This window comes from Heterodontus francisci, chromosome 31 (genome assembly GCF_036365525.1).
Source record: "Heterodontus francisci isolate sHetFra1 chromosome 31, sHetFra1.hap1, whole genome shotgun sequence".
NCBI classification, from domain to species: Eukaryota; Metazoa; Chordata; class Chondrichthyes; order Heterodontiformes; family Heterodontidae; genus Heterodontus; species Heterodontus francisci.
Window position 1 is genome coordinate 58428880 of NC_090401.1, and position 18704 is coordinate 58447583.

The following is an 18704-nucleotide window of genomic DNA, read 5'->3' on the forward strand; positions in this document are numbered from 1 at the left end:
CAAGGCACCAGTTGATGCAATTGAACTTTGCACCTTGGAAACTACATTATTGCTCCACGTGATGTTTACAATTGCAGTTGACCACCACAGTGACTGCAAGGGAAGCATTAAGCAAATCTGAGCCAATTCTTTAGCAGGAGGGCATCAAAACAATGGAGGGCAAGTTAATCAATGAAAGGGCATTGACCTAAACATTAACTCACTCTCTCCAGATGCTGCCGGAGCGGAGCATTACCAGAATTTGCTGCTTTTATCTATTAATCAATGCAGTCTCCTGTTCATCGTATATCTCTTGATTTATGTGTACAGCAGCAGACTGACATAGGCCTGAACTGGACTAGCTATCATTTTCTTGGTAAGGGATTTTTTTTTTTTTTTTACAAACTTTATTTCTCCCCAGAATTGCTGTAGAAGTTATACAACCACCATATAATCTGGTATACAAGCTTCACCTATCTGATCTATGTATACAGAGCAGCGACGTATATACCAATGCAATGACAGACCACATTATGTAGACAAAGGAACTGCCAGATTCAGTTGCTGGTCAGTAGAGTTGGTTGATGTCCATAGGTGAGGCAGTGGAGGCAATTAATTTGTCGGTGTCCCCGAGATGGGGGAGGGGGGGAACCAAAAGAAACCTCATTCCTATCTAGTGCTCTGAGCTTAGGTGTCGACGCTGGGCACGAATAGCAGCAAGCTCAGCTGTGATGTTCCTCACAGTCAATTAGCTCACCGACACTGGCTCACATAGGACAAATGATCAATCAGGAAACATGCTAGGTTGTAAGGGTCTGTAAACACCCAGAAATTATACTCCGTAACGGGAGAAGACAAATTAAACTAAAACAGCAATTGAAAATATGGGAGCAAGTCAACAGATTTTACAATAAATTATTGGTTTATTTCATGAACAAATTTGTGTACTGATTCAAAGCACAAACTGACATGTTTGTTAAACCAAGTGCATCACGCCAGTGGCCATGCATGACGGGAGCCATACATACTGGGGGTTGTTGTGAGACAGACAATGCAATAGTTTGCTCCTGGGTTAGTGTTCTACTGCAGATAGTGTTTGGCAAACTGCACTCCCAAGGAGAATGCCAGAGTTTTCACAATCACCTTATCCTAAAGAACCTCAGTTATACACAGTCAATATTTTATTGTCTTATTCTAGCCATCTGATTTTAAAAGGTATTCTGGAGGTGGTCATGAGGCACAGACATTTCTTCATTAATAATTAAGGTCTAGAGACTTTCTCCGCAGTTAATCACATTTTGTGGACAATGACACAATCACAAAATGGCAGCAATGATATTTATCCTTTTAAACAGTTTTTTTGGGATATTACAGGATATGGGTAGTCAGAAAGGACTCTTTGGCGAAAGATGAAGTGCCCCTCAAATTTTACTTGTTGTTCTATCATGCCGCAACAAAAAAAACTACAAGGAAATCCCTTTAGTACACACCAAACCAGCAGCTGATGGTGACGGAATGAAGTTCTGTGCATTTGTCCAGAATTTAGGAGTAATCGTTGAGTAAGGATTAGCTTAACCCACTGGCTTGCTAAAACCAAAACACCTCTTCATTCATTTAAAAATATGGAATTTAAACTCTGGTGTTATGTTCATTCTTTCATTATGGTACACACTTGTATCCAAATCAGAGTGATCATTTTAGGGACAGTTTCTTCTTCCTGTGGTCATTACTCATCTGGTTGCCATGACAATATTTTTTGGCGACAGATCATGGACTATCTGGACATTCCTGTGCTAGCTCCTTCTGGAGGTGACATTTGTTCTCAACTGGGCAGTTGACTGGAGGCCAGAAGTAGAATTTTGTGGCCTTTAAAGGAGTTAACTGTCCTCTGGGAAATTTACCCGCAAATGTCACAGGGAAGGAGAGAATAAACGTTCTCTGTCAAAGCCTGAAGTTCACCATCTAATCCATGCTTGTATAGCAATTGGTCAATGAACACCATCATCTATAATAATTCTTTCCACCTGGTGTAGCCTTGAATAGAAATAATTTATACAACACACGGCCTTAAAAATAATCGACGACCTATCTCCCGCATGTGGAACATGGAATTTATTCCAGACACAAAGGCCTTCTGGATCATTTCTCTTCTACACCATTCCCACCAGAATATCAAGCTACCATCCTCAAAATCCACGACCACCCCCAACCCAGAGATAAGAGCTGACTCTTTGAAGTGTCTCCAGTCAAAAAAAATATTTTACTTCGTTGTAGATCTTGGACAGCACTTTGGTTTGCTGACTTCACAAGATGAGAATAAAATGGGGGAGGAGGGACAAAGGAGATGATACGCTAACTACAGTAATTTTGTAAATGGCCAAACTCATTTTACATATAGTGAGTGATTGGTGAGATAAACAAGGAATATTCCATTTATTTAAGATGATGTATTTAGAAATTACTTTTGTTTCTTCTAGAAGCTACTAAAAGGTGATGACTGTTCATTGATCTGGAAGTAATACTTTATTCCAGCCTTTCAATCCACTGCTGCATCAGTTTCTATTCTGGCCTTAGGGTTACTGGAACTCTCCACTGTGGCGGAGGGGTTTTTTGGGATAGCAACTAAGCTGTTTGGCAGCTCACTTGTCCTGCTTAATACTTAAGTACAAATCAGCCCTTGTAATATTTCTCAATGAACATAATTAAACAAGCAGCAAACTATGAAGTAAAACAATTTCCTCTTACTCTGAATAGACTACATTGCTTAAAATGATCAGCTTTTCTTCCCTCCAAAGTTTTCTGTGAGCTATTCTCTGGAACTCACCACCACAAGGAGTATGAGGCGAATAGCATAGATGCATTTAAGGAGAAGGAATAGAAGGTTATGCTGATGAGTTAAGGTGAGGACGGGTGGGAGGAGGTTTGTATGAAGCATTAAACACTGGCATAGACCAGATGGGACAAATGGGCTGTCTTGGTGCCGTAAATTCTATGGAATATTGGAATCATCACATAATTCAATGGGAACAGGTCAGTTCATTTTCACTAATAACATCTTTTATCGTCGATAACATCTTTTAGTAACTGAGCCATACAAAATATCAGACTGAACTGAATTAGCCTCTCTCAGCTGGGGTGGTAATCATTATTTTACCATGGTGTTTAGTGCTATGTCTGGGCCTGGGAAGGGAAAAAGATCAGGGTTCCCGTTTCAAACTGTTAACCAGCGTCTCCTGCAGAAAAGGGTGCATGTTGGGTGAGGGTAGGATTGAGTTTGGCTGCAATATCCCACAATTTAACAGCCTGTCAATGTAAAATTGGTAGCTGGGCAAAGTAGCAGAGGGCAACCAGCACCCGTGGAACCACACTCCAGCGAGGAAAGAAAGATTTTGGGGGTGGGGGGGGCGGTAGACAGCGGTGAGGAAATGGCAAAGGAAAGTTGATACAGTTTTTCAAAAAAACAGACCACTTAGTAATGGATTTCCTTCAACTGACTTGGTCTATATTATTCATGGCTCCAACTGAATAGTTGGATTACGTAAAAGTTTGGAAACAACAAATGCTACATGTTCAATTCTGCTACATAAATTTTTTGTACAAAACTTCAGACTTGGTAACAAAAAGAATAAAATAAAGCAAGTGAAGGAGCAAAAAAAAAAAAGACTGTACATAGTGTAGTACAGAAATCAGGTTCTTGCTACAAAAAGAACACTGGATCTTTTGCCATTAAAGGAAGAGCAATACCTTCCATACTTTTCTCCTCAGAGAGTCTTAGTTTAGATGCTCGTTTTATATATATAAAAAATTCCTTTAACTTACTGTTAAATTTTCTTACCCCTTTGGAGCAAACTGAAGAAAGATAAAAGGCATCGCATCATCACTGCTTTTGAGTCTCGCTGACTCCTTCCAGCACTTAAAATGCATGAGAGACATGATTGAATTGTGTCAAGTGATGCTAGCTCACAAGCAGATGCCAATCACAGCCAAATGCCTGTACAACATACAGCAGATCCCACTATAAAGAGGAATAAGTAATGAATAATTGAAAGAAACTGGTAAAATGAAATATAACTGCTACACAACAGCAATATCCAGAGCATTTTCTTAAAATATTTCATGTCAGCTGGATAGAAACATTTCCTATCCAATTCTGAAAATTCAGAGGAGCAAAGCTTCATTGTGAGCTGCAGCTCTTTACATAAAAATGTACAGTCCAAGGTTATTTCTGTCATCAAGCACTGGTGATTCAAAGTACCAAAAAAATCCTGTTTCGTTGTATCTTAGAAAGACACATTGGCATTTGCAAGCAAAGCCAGAACTGAGAAAAGCCCCGTTAGCGTGTTCCTTTTGGTAGGGGCTGGGGAGTGGCTCATTCTGGTGTTTCGCAGATTCTGAATATGTTCCGATATGTTGAGTTCAAGATCAGAATTTGCCCTGTTTCAGTCTGTCAATGTGGTAGCAAATCTTCAAGGCTGGCCCCAGCTTCAGTCCCATATACTTCATCACCATGTCGCTTCGGAGTAACAGCAAAGCCTTCCCATCGATTTCCTGTAATACAAAGTACAATACAGTTGAACAATTTGTCAGATGGGTTCAGAAATCAGCTAGTTTTATCCTGCAGCAGTTGTCTTCAAGAACACACACCACAACTAACCCCAAGCTTTGGAATAACTCAGTGATTTTATATTGATAGAGGGTCGCTGTGAAGGTGGCACTCAAGTGACAACCATTAAAAAATGAGCACCAATTTTCAGTTTTTCTTGCAAAGTGTGGTACTAATCCTTACAAGGCCTGTTAGAAGGACATTAAAATGGGAAGCTGGAGCTTTGCACTAAGAGCTCTTGGAAAACCATCAAACATTGGGTCCTGATGCAGTTGTATCAAACCACTATCCAGCATTTCAGGAAAACAGGCTCAACACTACCTTCATGGGCACTTCAGAAGGCAGTTAAGTGTCAACAACATTGATGTGGGTCTGGAGTCACATATAGGCCAGAGCATGTAAGGACGGCAAGTTTCCTTCCCGAAAGGACATTAGTGAGCCAGTTGGATACAAATTCATGGTCACTTTTTAAAAAAAAAATAAAAGATACCCAGTTTTCTACTTACTGATTTTTAAACCTGAATTCAAGTTCTCAAAATGCCTTGGAGGGATTTAAACTCACATTCTCAGGATCATTAATCCAGATCTCTGACTCACTAAGTCACTAGGGCGGCACAGTGGCGCAGTGGTTAGCACCGCAGCCTCACAGCTCCAGCGACCCGGGTTCAATTCTGGGTACTGCCTGTGTGGAGTTTGCAAGTTCTCCCTGTGTCTGCGTGGGTTTCCTCCGGGTGCTCCGGTTTCCTCCCACATGCCAAAGACTTGCAGGTTGATAGGTTAATTGGCCATTATAAATTGCCCCAGTATAGGTAGGTGGTAGGGGAATATATAGGGACAGGTGGGGATGTGATAGGAATATGGGAGTAGTGTAGGATTAGTATAAATGGGTGGTTGATGGTCGGCACAGACTCGGTGGGCCGAAGGGCCTGTTTCAGTGCTGTATCTCTAAAACTAAAACATAAAACTAAAAACTAATCCAATAATATAACCAATACACTACCAGACTCTAATTGGGGTTAAGAATAATCTCTTAAATTAGCCAATGATTACTGATTTTAAATTACCAGATCGCCATAAATCCACAACAGCTGCCAAACTGGTGAAAGAGGCACAAGATGGTTAAATTGAGTGCACTGTTCATGCAGCGCATGGGAGCCAGCAGTTAGCAACTCAGGACAATGTATGGGATCAAGCTGAAGGCCTTTATATAACCAGACAATCTTCATGTGCAAACTTGTATATGAAGATCCTACACTTAAATCTCTGATAAATGTTCAAAAACCATAGACTATCTGAAACATTCCACACCATCACTCAGACTCTAGGATTTACAACAGATGCCTTTGATATACTCTCTGATATACCACAGCCTTTATAAAACACACAGCATTTATAAAAGCAAAATACTGCTGAAAATCTGAAATAAAAACAGGAAGTGCTAGATGTACTCAGCAGGTCAGGCAGCATCTGTGGAGAGTGAAACAGAGTTAACGTTTCAGGTCTGTGATCTTTCATCAGACCTGTATTGGGCGGCACATTGGCGCAGTGGTTAGCACTGCAGCCTCACAGCTCCAGTGACCTGGGTTCAGTTCTGGGTACCGCCTATGACCGTGTGGGTTTCCGCCGGGTGCTCTGGTTTCCTCCCACAGCCAAAAGACTTGCAGGTTGATAGGTAAATTGGCCATTGTAAATTGCCCCTAGTGTAGGTAGGTGGTAGGAGAATGGTGGGGATGTGGTAGGGAATATGGGGATTAATATAGGATTAGTATAAATGGGTGGTTGTTGGTCAGCACAGACTCGGTGGGCCGAAGGGCCTGTTTCAGTGCTGTATCTCTCTATGACTCTATGTATTTATGCTCAGTCATCATCAAGCAACACAACAATTATTTATAACCAGTCTATCGGATGTAAAGCTTCCACGGAAGGGGTCGTCTCGATAAATCTTTAGGACGTTCCAGAGTTTTAACTTTGATGCAATCTTACAGCTTGTAGAACAAGGATAAGAAAAGCTGAATAATTCTGAAAATCAGGATGATTATAAGCAAAGTTCCCAGGAGGGTTTAGCACACTTGGGTCCTGTAAAAAGTTAACTAATCTTTCTCAAAACCTAAGTATTTCCAAATGCCTTTAAGCAGAGTTACCATTAAAAATTAACCTTCAATGATTTCCAGGTAATGCTAAAACAGCAGTTTATTTGGATTTTAACATTTCGCACACTACCCTTTGTATCTGGCTGGATGCAAGCTTGCTTTGTCGAGTGCTTTAAAAAAAAGCCTAACTTGTGATGCAGCCACTCCACTCTTCACTCAGCTGACTACTGACTGGCATTGTATTTTAATGAAGCAAAACTCGGCTATAAGTTGCTCCCATCTCTAAAAATGGGAAACAGAAGGAAGTAGAAAGGTTAGACAAAAAATTCAATTAGGATTTTACTTTTCAATAACAGAGAAACATAAATTAGGTAGGGAGAAAAAAGTAGAAATTAAAATGAAAAAATAAGGGAATGGGAGAAGAGATGAAAGAACTAGGGAGAATTGAAACATAGCTTATAAAACCTTTTTAATTAAAACTATTTTCATAGTTATGGGATAATTACAATAACAAAGTCACTTCTGACATTTGAGCCGCTTTGTTATTGTAAAATAGTGTTTCTTTGAGCATGACTTGGCGTGAGCTGAAAGATTATAAAACTAGAGACAGTCAACTTCCTAGTCTTCCCAGCTGTTTAAGAGGTAACTAACTATACACTGGATCCCTGGCCCATGTGGACATGAGCCCTGTGCCAATACATTGCTGTACCCGTACATGCTTTCGGAATAGGTCTGCATGAGGGCCCAGAGATTGCGGGTCTGCATCGCGGACAAACTGCATCACGTCCTCCACAGTCCAGCTGGATGGATCCCTGCTGATCAAACGGGGTGGATCTCGTGCTCCCATATATCTGTCGGAACCTAGGAAAAGATCACAAAATTATGAACCATTACAGTTTCTGACTTGTTTCAAGAATGCTCTTATTTGTGCAGAAGCCACAATCTTTGACTGTTGAGTCTCAATTAGTTATTTTCGAGGATGCTACAGAACATGAATATTGTTGAATTTTGATTTCTCTTTTAATATAAGCTGGTTGAAGTTGACCCAATGAGGTGAATGAAGTGACGAAGCAGTCACAAATGGAAAGCCAAAGCACTTCCTGGAGCACATCCAGGGAATACATTTGTTTCAAGGGAAAATAACACACACTGTGTAGCACTGTTTTATGGGGACTAGCACAGCACATACCAGGGACCAAACCCATATCCACCATGAATACGATGGCCCTGCATGAATCTTGAAGTACACTTACATCACGAACCTTCATGGAAGCCAGGGGAGACACTTTAGTTAGAGATTTTAAAAAATTGTTGTTACGGAAACATAAATCCACTGCTCGAAGAGCATGCCTGTAAGTGCAGAAATTTTACTAAGTCTGGCATAGAGAAAATATACATACAACGCAGTAGACACTCATGAAAGACTATTGAGAAAAGCCAAATAGTGGTCTCATCAGTTTTGATAAATAAAACTCTAAATTTCAATGCAACCATTCTCATTCTGAGAATTAGGGGAAAGCATTCCTTTGTTCTAAGTCATACATGTATTTGTGTAAGGCATAGCTTCCCCACACACAGTGCACAAGACACATCTTCATGCTAATCCTTATCTACTGTGCTAACTTTGAATTTTCTAATGTAGATTTAGTGGACAGTTCATTACACATGATAATCTCAGTCAAACAGTGCAATTCTTGTGTGAACATATTAACTACCCTCATTCAACATAATTACCCGGTTTGAACACATTTGTTCGATACATTTGGGCCATTACAGAAACTTCAAGCCAGAAATAAGGTAAACATTAAGTGAATTCTACCAGGACACAAAGCAAGAGAGACAGAAAAGAACAAGCGGTTTCTGTGTTGACTGTAAATACAGTGGGTCTGCCTAAAACAGTCAGTGTGGGATTGTGCAAAATTGATTGGCAGCCCAAATTAACGTGTTCAGCGAGCTGCCAGCCTCTGACTTGCTTGCTTACAAAGAACAGGGAAAGGAAATGGAGAACGGGTGCAATATTAAAAACATCATAGCATCTGCCAGGAAAGTGGGCACAAAGCTGCATGTTTACTGATGCTGATCACACACCAGTTGCTCATTATTGGAGTGGGAACCCTTGTTTCTGGAAGGCAGTGGGGGGATCATTTAAAAGGATCACACAGAGCGATGCAGGACTGTCAATGGCACCCTGGAATAAAAACAAGAAATGCTGGAACCACTCAGCAGGTCTGGCAGCATCTGTGGAAAGAGAAGAGAGTTAACGTTTCGGGTCAGTGACCCTTCTTCGGAAGGGTTCCGAAGAAGGGTCACTGACCCGAAACATTAACTCAGCTTCCCTTTCCACAGATGCTGCCAGACCTGCTGAGTGGTTCCAGCATTTCTTGTTTTTATTTCAGATTTCCAGCATCCGCAGTATTTTGCTTTTATTTTAATGGCACCCTGGACTTTGAGAACCTACAATCTGAACAATAGCGTGCTATCCCACTGCTTCCAGATGCCAAGGGGGAAAAGGAGGAACATATTTAGTCTAACAAACAAGGCAGGCACCTGCTTAGCAAAAGCACGAACTGCAGACTGACTGATGTTACTGACTGCCCCCTGACAGACTGGAAGGAGCCAGAGGCAGAGGTTCAGGCCTGCAATGGCCTTGACAGCAACAGGTAATGATTTGGTAGCTCTGGTAGTTGGCTGCAGGTCTTGTTACAGGGTGTCACACAGTCTCCATGGAGAAGTGACACTTTCTTATGCACCGTTCAACAACAGCAATGACAGTTTGCATTTATATAGTGCTTTTCACATAATAAAATGTCAGAAGGCACTTCACAGGAACGTTAACAAAACATGACACCAAGTCACATAAAGAGTTATTCGGAAAGCTGACCAAGAGCTTGGTTAAAGAGGTGGGTTTTAAGGAGCATCTTAAAGAAGGAGGGAGAGTTGGAGAGGTTTAAGGAGGGAATTCCCGGGCTTAGGGCTTTGCTAGCTGAAGGCATGGCTGCCAATGGTGGAGCGATTAAAATCAGGGGTGCTCAAGAAACCAGAATTGGAGGAGGGCAGATATTTTGGAGGGTTGTAGAGCTGCAGGAAGTTACAGATTGGGATTTGAAAACAAGGATATGAATTTTAAAATTGAGGCGTTGCTTAATCGGGAGCCAGAAAGGACAGAGAGGATGGGTGGGCGGGACTAAGTGCAAGTTAGGACACGAGCAGTAGAGTTTTGGATGACCTCAAGTTTACGGAGGGTGGAATGCGGGAGGCCAGCCAGGAATGCTTTGGAATAGTCATGTCTAGTAGTAACAAAGACATGGACGATTCCAAAGGTATTATATCATTGTTAAATAATTGTTGCTTCAGTGAAGCATTGACAGAACAAGACCTTTAAGAAGAAATAGCTTGAGGAGCAGCAGGGCTTCCCAATGTGACTGAGATGATCAGTCATCAAAATCCATCAGTTAAATGTGAATAAGAACATGCACCTTTGGTTTGGATTAGGTGAGGTAGACTGGTGAAAGGAAGTAGGCGTAACAGCCTGCTAAGGGCTATACATGGTAAGCAAGCAGAGAAGGAATCCGTGAAAGTTTGGAGATGAACAGCCAGGACCTTACCTCCAGAACTAAGCTGTCGTAAGGCCCCTACGTTATTTTGTGTTAGGCTCATTGAGTGGTGCAGAGATCGATAGGCTCGGAACTCCCTGGAACTTCTACTTGGTGGGCTGGATGAATTTACGGAATTAAGGGCAGAATCCATGGGATCCAACCGGTGCTCCGTGGGGCCAGGGTGGCCATCCTCCAGGATAAAGGTTTCAGCTGGAAAATTAAATTCGGCATCAAAAATTAGCTTCACTGATATATGTAGAACATTATTAATCTGGGTTAAAAAAAAGATCAGTTTTCTAAAAAAAAAAATTAACTGTCCAGTAAAGTCAGGATATAACTTACCTTCCGAAGGATGTCGATCAGTTTTTGGTAGTTTGGGTGATAGAGGTGCACTGAATGGTGGGGAATCTTGTGTGTACCTTTTTGTTCCTCTTCCTGGTCCCTGAACACCCCCCTCTGCTGATTCATTTTTGCCTGGTGAAAGATGAATAGCTATTTACCAAAACTATGCAAAGCTGTTTGCTATACTTATTTCTTCATTTTTCTTTTCAGCTGGTTAGAAGTCTCCTACCTCAAGATCTTCCAACCCACAGCCCACAGTCTGCCAATAGACAGTCTGCCAATGGGCAGCACAGTGGCGCAGTGGTTAGCACCGCAGCCTCACAGCTCCAGCGACCCGGGTTCAATTCTGGGTACTGCCTGTACGAGGTTTGCAAGTTCTCCCTGTGACTGCGTGGGTTTTCGCCGGGTGCTCCGGCTTCCCCCCACAGTCAAAGACTTGCACGTTGATAGGTAAATTGGCCATTATAAATTGCCCCTAGTGTAGGTGGGGATGTGGTAGGAATATGGGATTAATGTAGGATTAGTATAAATGGGTGGTTGATGGTCGGCACAGACTCGGTGGGCCCAAGGGCCTGTTTCAGTGCTGTATCTCTAAATAAAATAAAAAATAAATAGACATTAAACTATGTTTGTTGTGGCTTCTCTTCCATGAGATCTTGATCAGTGGGAAGTCTCCTATTCAGTCAGTCAGCAACTGACCAAATTCACACCTATTCCCCCAGGCCACAGCATCCTATCCCATATTTGTAGGGCCTCCTCTGTGATTTAGTTACTAAATTGGATGCATGTTATGGAACCAAGCAATGGAAACCAGAAAGTCCCAGACCTGATCCTGGTCTTGCTGAATTAACCAGCCTCAGTGGTGAAAGTGGTGACTGTTGGCCTTTGGTTGTAATGTTTAATAGTATTTTGATTAAAAAGAATCTTGCAAAATTTTACTGATTTTTGCAAAGAAAATATTGCATCATACACCTTTCCGACATTTTCACAAATATCTTCAGGTAGAAATTTAATCAAAAATGTTTAGAAAATTCTCAAAATATCCATCTTGTAGGTTGTAAAAATACCTGGCATGAACCGGTCAGTTCCATACTCAGTAGAGACGTGATTAGCTGCATTACATTGACTGAAAGGCTGATTTCCAAAGAGGTTGTCACATCGTAGGCTGTGGCACAACTTCTCCAGAAAGCGCAGGGCGTACACAACACTGTTTACTGCTGGCAGGTTTAAAGTGTGCTGTTCACGGTCAAATGTGGCTAAAGAAACAGAACATAGAGGGAAAAAAAGAAATAATCTCAATGAACAAGGGAACACAATGCATGGCTACTAGGCATAATCAAGTTCTTGTGGGGAGTAGAACCTGTTTATCAGTAATAACTACAACTTTTCTATATATATATATAAATAATTTAGTATTAATTGACTTGCAGTAGGTTCATTTTAAACTTGTGCTCTTTAGGCGCTGTGCCAGCAGTGCAAATTAAATAATCTGCAACCGTCAACATCTATACCTCTCAGCATTCAAAAGCTTGGGTTCCCACTCGATCAACATGCAAATCTATACTGAAATTTCGCAGTGGCAAGGACCCCTCTGAACCTTGCGTTTTAGCTTCCCCGTCTGGAAGGGATCAGATTTAACACGGGTTCTTCCAGACTATTTCAGGGGAATGGAGTCCACAGACAAAACATTAACCACTGAAAAACAGGGTTTTCTATGGCAACACATCTGTAACTAGGATTTGTTAACTTACCAGATATCACCTCTCCACCGTGGCCTTGCTTCAGGAAGGAGAACACGATTTTCTGATTGTATGCACAATCTATGCAAGCTTGAACAGCCTGTTGCAGGACAACAGAAGCCCGAGCAGGTCCAAAATGATCTGGAAGTTGCTGCACCCTTTTTCTGTCAAGGTGCGGTCCTGCATTGCCATTTTTGTTCAAATAAACACAGACTAAACATATACAAAACATATAGAAAATAGATGATTACATTCCTTATCATCAAGCAGAGATCATAAGTAACCAATACTATACAAAGATCTGAGCTCATCACCTTTCAGGAAAAACAGCTAACCATCACTGACAAGCACTTAATTACCTACGTGCATGGGCACACCTCTACAGTGTACTTCTATTAACTGGACCTCTTGGTGCAGCATGAAAGAGGTTTTATAAGGTCAAACTCATCCCCGGGCTTAGCTACGACCTGCCTTAGCTCCAACTTTAATCTAGAATTTGACCACCAACTTTAACACAAAACATCCTAAAGGCGCTTCACAAAAGTTTGGGAAATTGACACCAAGCTGGAGTTAGGAGAAAGGTTGATGCTTGGTCAAAGTGGTAGGTTTTGAGATGCTTGACAATGGGCGAGATCTAGTGAGGCAGAGAGGTTTAATAAGAACATTGCAGAGTTCAGTGATAGCCAAAGGTGAAACAACGCAAGTCAGAATTGAAAGAGCAGAGGTACGGACTGGGATGTAAGGCTGGAGGAGGTTACAGAGTAAGGAACAGGCACTGAAGTGTATGTAAATGAGGAGGATGATTTGAAGAAGGCTGAGGGGCCAGTGAAGGTCAAAGATAGATAACACTGATACATTGATAAAGGATAAAACATGGATAACAGAATTTGGTGTGCTGCCCTGTTTGTGTAGGGTGGAGGCCAGGAAGCCATAGAGGAGAGTGCTGGAGAAGTCGAACAGGTGTTGAAAGTATTGGGGAAGAGACAGGGATCAAGGAAAGCAAAGTTATGAAGGTGAAAATGGATGGTTTTGGTGATAAGCAGGATATGGGATACGAAGTTGGATTCAATGTCAGACAGGACACAGGAGATTACTTGGGCTCAGCGAAGGAGTGGATGCAGTCAAAGCGAGGACACTGAGTTTTTCGTGGAAGCCTACACAGCATAGGTTTGGTCCAGCCAATGTTAAGTTGAAGAATATTCTGCCTCATTTATGATAATGCTGGATGAATAGCTGGATACCACAGGGACAGAAAAGAAGTCTGGCTGGGAGGTATGTGATGTCACCCAGCTCTACATATGGGAGCCGACTCCATACTTAAACACAAAGCCACATGGAACAAGATGATGAAGGACAGAAGCGGGCTGAGAATCTAACCTTGGAGTACACTGGAAGTGACTGTGGGGAAGGGGAAGAGAAACCACTGCAAGAGAAATACTGACTACAAAGGGACAGACGGAGGTGTAACCACTCAAGTAAGTATAGAACCATGCAGACAGATGAATAATGAGAGCTGCTGAAGCAAATCTGCTGTCTATAGCTGGTCTGGCCTATATATGACTCCAGACCACAGCAATGTTGTTGACTCTTAACTGCCCTCTGAAATGGCCTAGCAAGCCAGTCAGTTGTATAGGAATGGGCAATAGACTCTCCCACATCCCATAAATCAAAAAACGGCGATTTTGAAGGCAGTGGGTAGATGGAGGGAGAATAATCGGCTGCAGTCAGTCATGGAGGATATCATAGGTGACGTTGACCTGTGCTGTGAGCAAGTTGTAAACTGGATTGAAGGGATTTGAACACAACGTTGGAAGAGGTGAGCACAGGTCAACGCGATGATGACAGATTTGAGAACAGCCAAATCACAAATGTGAAAGGCCATTTTCTTTTCAAACACCGCATGTCCAACATTATGACTTTTACTGTTAATTTGAAGGCAATTTTTGGACAACAAATTTATATCACAACAATGAGACTGACTAAATTATATTTTGAGTATGTGACAATGGGAACAGTTTCTTCCTATCTACTCTGTCTAGCTCCCTCATGATTTTGAACACCTCTATCAAATCTCCTCTCAACCTTCTCTTCTCTAAAGGACAACAGCCCCAGCTTTTCCAGTCTATCCATGGATCTGAAGCCCCTCATCACTGGAACCATTCTCTTAAATCTTTTCTGCACTCTCTCTAATGCCTTCACATCCTTCCTAAAGTGTGGTGCCCAGAATTTGTCACAATACTCCAGTTGAGGCCAAACCAGTGTTTTATAAATGTTCACCATAACTTCCTTGCTTTTGTACTCTATGCCTCTATGTATAAAGCCCAGGATCTGTGAGTGAGGGGACGCAGTTGGGCATTTGCCAGAGTGAATTTGAAAAATTGGTGCATGTGGGAATTCGGTGCAGAGGGGGAAAGGGGAAAGAGGGACTCCTTTTCCGATCTTTTTCAGCCTCCAGCAGTTGGTGAGTCTTCTTCCTCTGACTCCAAGGTAGGTGAGTGCAACTTTCCATTACTGCAGCTTGAATTATTAACTAATTGACTAAAAAAAGATTATACAGAGATAGCAGGGCCAGTGGTGTGCTGCAACTGCAGCATGTGGGAAACTATGGAATGCACTGCAATCCCGGACAACCATGTCTGCAGTAAATGTCTGCAGCTTGCACAATTGAGTTGCAGACATTGCGGAGCATCAGGGAGGGGGAGAGTTACCTGGACACTTTGTTCCAGGAGGCAGTCACACCCCTTAGATTAGAGATGACCAATAGTCAGGGACAGGAGAGGATGACTGCAAGTGAGGTGGGTAGGGGGAATCAGCATGTAGTGATGGAGGAGCCTCAGCTCCTGACCTTGTCCAGCAGGGTAAATAGACTGGAAGCTATGGCGGTAAATGAACAGGGGGAAACATTAAAGAAACAATTCAAAGGGTTTAACAAAAGTACATTCTGCTCAAAAACAAAAACTCATCCAGTAAGACCCATCCGTGGCTCATTCAGTAAGTTAAGGAGAGTATTAGATTAAAAGAAGAGGTTTACAATGTTGCAAAAAATAGTAGCAAGTCTGAGGATTGGGAGTGTTGTAGAAGCCAGCAAAGGGCCACCAAAAAGTTGATAAAAAGGGAAAATTGAATGTGAGTAAACTAGTCAGCAATGTAAAAACAGATTGTAAGAGCTTTTATAAGTACATAAAAAGGAAGAGAGTGGCTAAAGTAGATGTTGGTCCCTTAGAGACAGAGACAGGAGAAATCATCATGGGGAATGAGGAAATGGCAGAGACATTGAACAAATATTTTGTGTCTGTCTTCACAGCAGAAGACACAAGTTCCATACCAGAAATAGGCAATAAGCTAGGGCCTAAAAAGAGTGAGGAAATTAAGGATATTGATATCAGTCAAGAAAAAGTATTGGAGAAACTTGAGGGACTAAAATCTGCCAAGTCCTCGGGACCAGATGGCCTACACCCTAGGGTTCTAAAAGAGGTAGCTGCAGAGCTAGTGGATGTGCTGGCTACGATTTTCCTTAGATTCAGGAATGGTCCTGTCAGATTGGAAGTTGTCAAATGTTACGCTGCTTTTCAAGAAAGGAGGTAAAGAGAAAACAGGGAAATACAGACCGGTTAGCCTAACATCAGTCATTGGGAAGATGCTGGAAACTATTATTAAGGAAGTCTTAACATTGCACTTGGAAAAGCATAGTATGATTAGAACAAGTCAGCATGGTTTTACGAAAGGGAGATCCTGTTTGACAAATTTATTAGAGTTTTTTCAGGATGTAACTAGTAGGGTAGATAAAGGGGAACCAGTAGATGTAGTATACCTGGATTTCCAAAAGGCATTCGATAAGATGCCACATGAAAGATTAATAGGCAAGATAAGGACTCATGGTGTTGGGGTTAATATATTAGTGTGGATAGAGAATTGGTTAACAGACAGGAAGCAGAGAGTGAGCAATATGGGGCATTTTCAAGTTGGCAGGCAGTGAACAGTGGGATGCTGTCAGGATCAGTGCTGGGCCTCAGCTATTTACACTCTATATTAATGACTTGGATGAAGAGACAGAGAGTAAGGTATCTAAGTTTGCTGATGATACAAAGGTCGGTGGAAAGGTAAGCTGTGGGGAGGACACAGAGAGGCTGCAAAGGGATACAGACAGGTTAAGTGAGTGGGCAACAAGATGGCAAATGGAGTATGAAGTAGGGAAGTGTGAAGTTGTTCACTTTGGTCGTAAAAATAGAAAAGCAGAATATTTTTTTTTTAAAAAGGTGCGAAACTGGTAAATGTTGATGTTCAGAGAGACTTGGGGGTACTCGTACAAGGAACGCACAAAGTTAACATGCAGGTGCAGCAGGCTATTAGGAAGGCAAATAGCATGTTGGTCTTTATTGCAAGAGAATTGGAGCACAGGAATAAAGAAGTCTTACTGAAATTGTACAGGGCTTTGGTGAGATCGCACCTGGAATACTGTGTGCAGTTTTGGTCTCCACATTTAAGAAAGGATATACTTGCACTGGAGGCAGTGCAGCAAAGATTTACTAAATTGGTCCCTGGGATGAGGGGGTTGTCCTACAATGAGGGACTGAGTAAATTGGGCCTATGTTCTCTGGAGTTTAGAAGAATGAGAGGTGATCTAATTGAGACATACAAAATTCGGAAAGGGCTGGATAGGGTAGACACTGAGAGATTGTTCCCACTGGTCAGGGAATCTAGAACACGGGGACACAGTCTCAGGATAAGGGGCCGATCATTTAGGACTGAGATGAGGAGAAATTACTTCACTCAAAGGGTTGTGAATCCTAGGAATGCTCTATCTCAGAGGGTTGTGGATGCTCCATCATTGAATACATTTAAGGCTGGGATAGATACATTTTTGGTCTCACAGGGAATCAAGGGATATGGGGAAAGGGCAGGAAAGTGGAATTGAAGCCCAAGATCAGCCATGATAGTATTGAATGGCGCAGCAGGCTCGATGGGCCATATGGTCTACCTTTGCCCCTATTTCTTGTGTTCTTGATCCCGTATGCTTTATTAACTGCTTACTCAACTTGCCCTGCCACCTTAAATGATTTGCATACATATACTCTCAGGTCCCTGTGCTCCTGCACCCCCTTTAGAAATGTATCCTTTATTTTAGATTGCCACCCCTTGTGCTTCCTACCAAAGTGCATCACTTCACACTTCTCTACATTAAAGCTCATGTGTTGTGTCTGCTCATTCCACCAGCCTGTCTCTATTCTCTTGAAGTCTATCATTATCCTCCTCACATTTCCAATACTTCCAAGTTTTGTGTTGTCTGCAAAGTTTAAAATTGCGCCCTTTACACTCAAGTCAAGGTCATCAATATAGATCAAGAAAAGTAGTGTTCCTAATACGGACCCCTGGGGACCCCACTATATACATAGAACATAGAACATTACAGCGCAGCACAGGCCCTTCGGCCCTCGATGTTGCGCCGACCTGTGAAACCATCTGACCTACACTATTCCATTTTCATCCATATGTCTATCCAATGACCACTGAAATGCCCTTAAAGTTGGCGAGTCTACTACTGTTGCAGGCAGGGCGTTCCACGCCCCTACTACTCTGAGTAAAGAAACTACCTCTGACATCTGTCCTATATCTATCACCCCTCAACTTAAAGCTATGTCCCCTCGTGTTTGCCATCACCATCCGAGGAAAAAGACTCTCACTATCCACCCTATCCAACCCTCTGATTATCTTATATGTCTCTATTAAGTCACCTCTCCTCCTCCTTCTCTCCAACGAAAACAACCTCAAGTCCCTCAGCCTTTCCTCATAAGACCTTCCTTCAACCTGAAAAACCATTCATCACTACTATTACCTGTCACTTAGCCAACTACATATCCATGCTGCCACTGTCTCTTATTCTATGGGCTTTGACTTTGCTGACAAACCTCTTATGTGGCACGTTATCAAATGCCTTTTGGAAGCTCATGTACACCACATCAACTGCATTACCCTCATCAACCCTCTGTCACCTCATCAAAAAGCTCAACCAAGTTAGTTAAACATGATTTATCTTAAGAAATCTGTGCTGGCTTTCCTTATTAATCCACATTTGTCCAAGTGATTGTTAATTTTGTCCTGGATCATCATTTCTAAAAGTTTTCCCACCACAGAGGTTAAACTAACTGGCCTGTAGTTGCTGGGTTTATTCTTATACCCTTTTTATGAACAAGAGTGTAACATTTGCAATTCTCCAGTCTTCTGGCACCACACCTGTATCTACGAGGAATGGAAGATTATGGTCAGGGCCTCTGCAATTTCCACCCTTCCCTCAGAATCCTCGAATACATCTGATCCAGTCTTGGTGACTTATCACTTTAAGTACAGCCAGCCTTTC

At 42.0% G+C, this 18704-nt stretch overlaps 1 protein-coding gene across 3 annotated transcripts in view; it reads right to left on the minus strand.

Annotated features, from left to right (window-relative positions):
• Positions 1-858: 858 nt before the first annotated feature.
• Positions 859-18704, minus strand: part of LOC137347303 (polycomb protein SCMH1-like) — a 200103-nt gene continuing 182257 nt past the window's right edge. The window contains exons 11-16 of one of the 3 annotated variants that reach the window (XM_068011703.1): positions 12362-12562; positions 11678-11866; positions 10611-10742; positions 10278-10478; positions 7382-7533; positions 887-4527 (exon numbers count right to left, since the gene is read on the minus strand). In XM_068011703.1, coding sequence (XP_067867804.1) covers positions 4402-4527; positions 7382-7533; positions 10278-10478; positions 10611-10742; positions 11678-11866; positions 12362-12562 — 1001 coding nt within the window. In that variant the 3' untranslated portion in view covers positions 887-4401. Of the gene's footprint in view, positions 4528-7381; positions 7534-10277; positions 10479-10610; positions 10743-11677; positions 11867-12361; positions 12563-18704 lie in introns of all 3 variants that reach the window. The other 2 variants (XM_068011704.1, XM_068011705.1) reach the window with 2 other exon arrangements.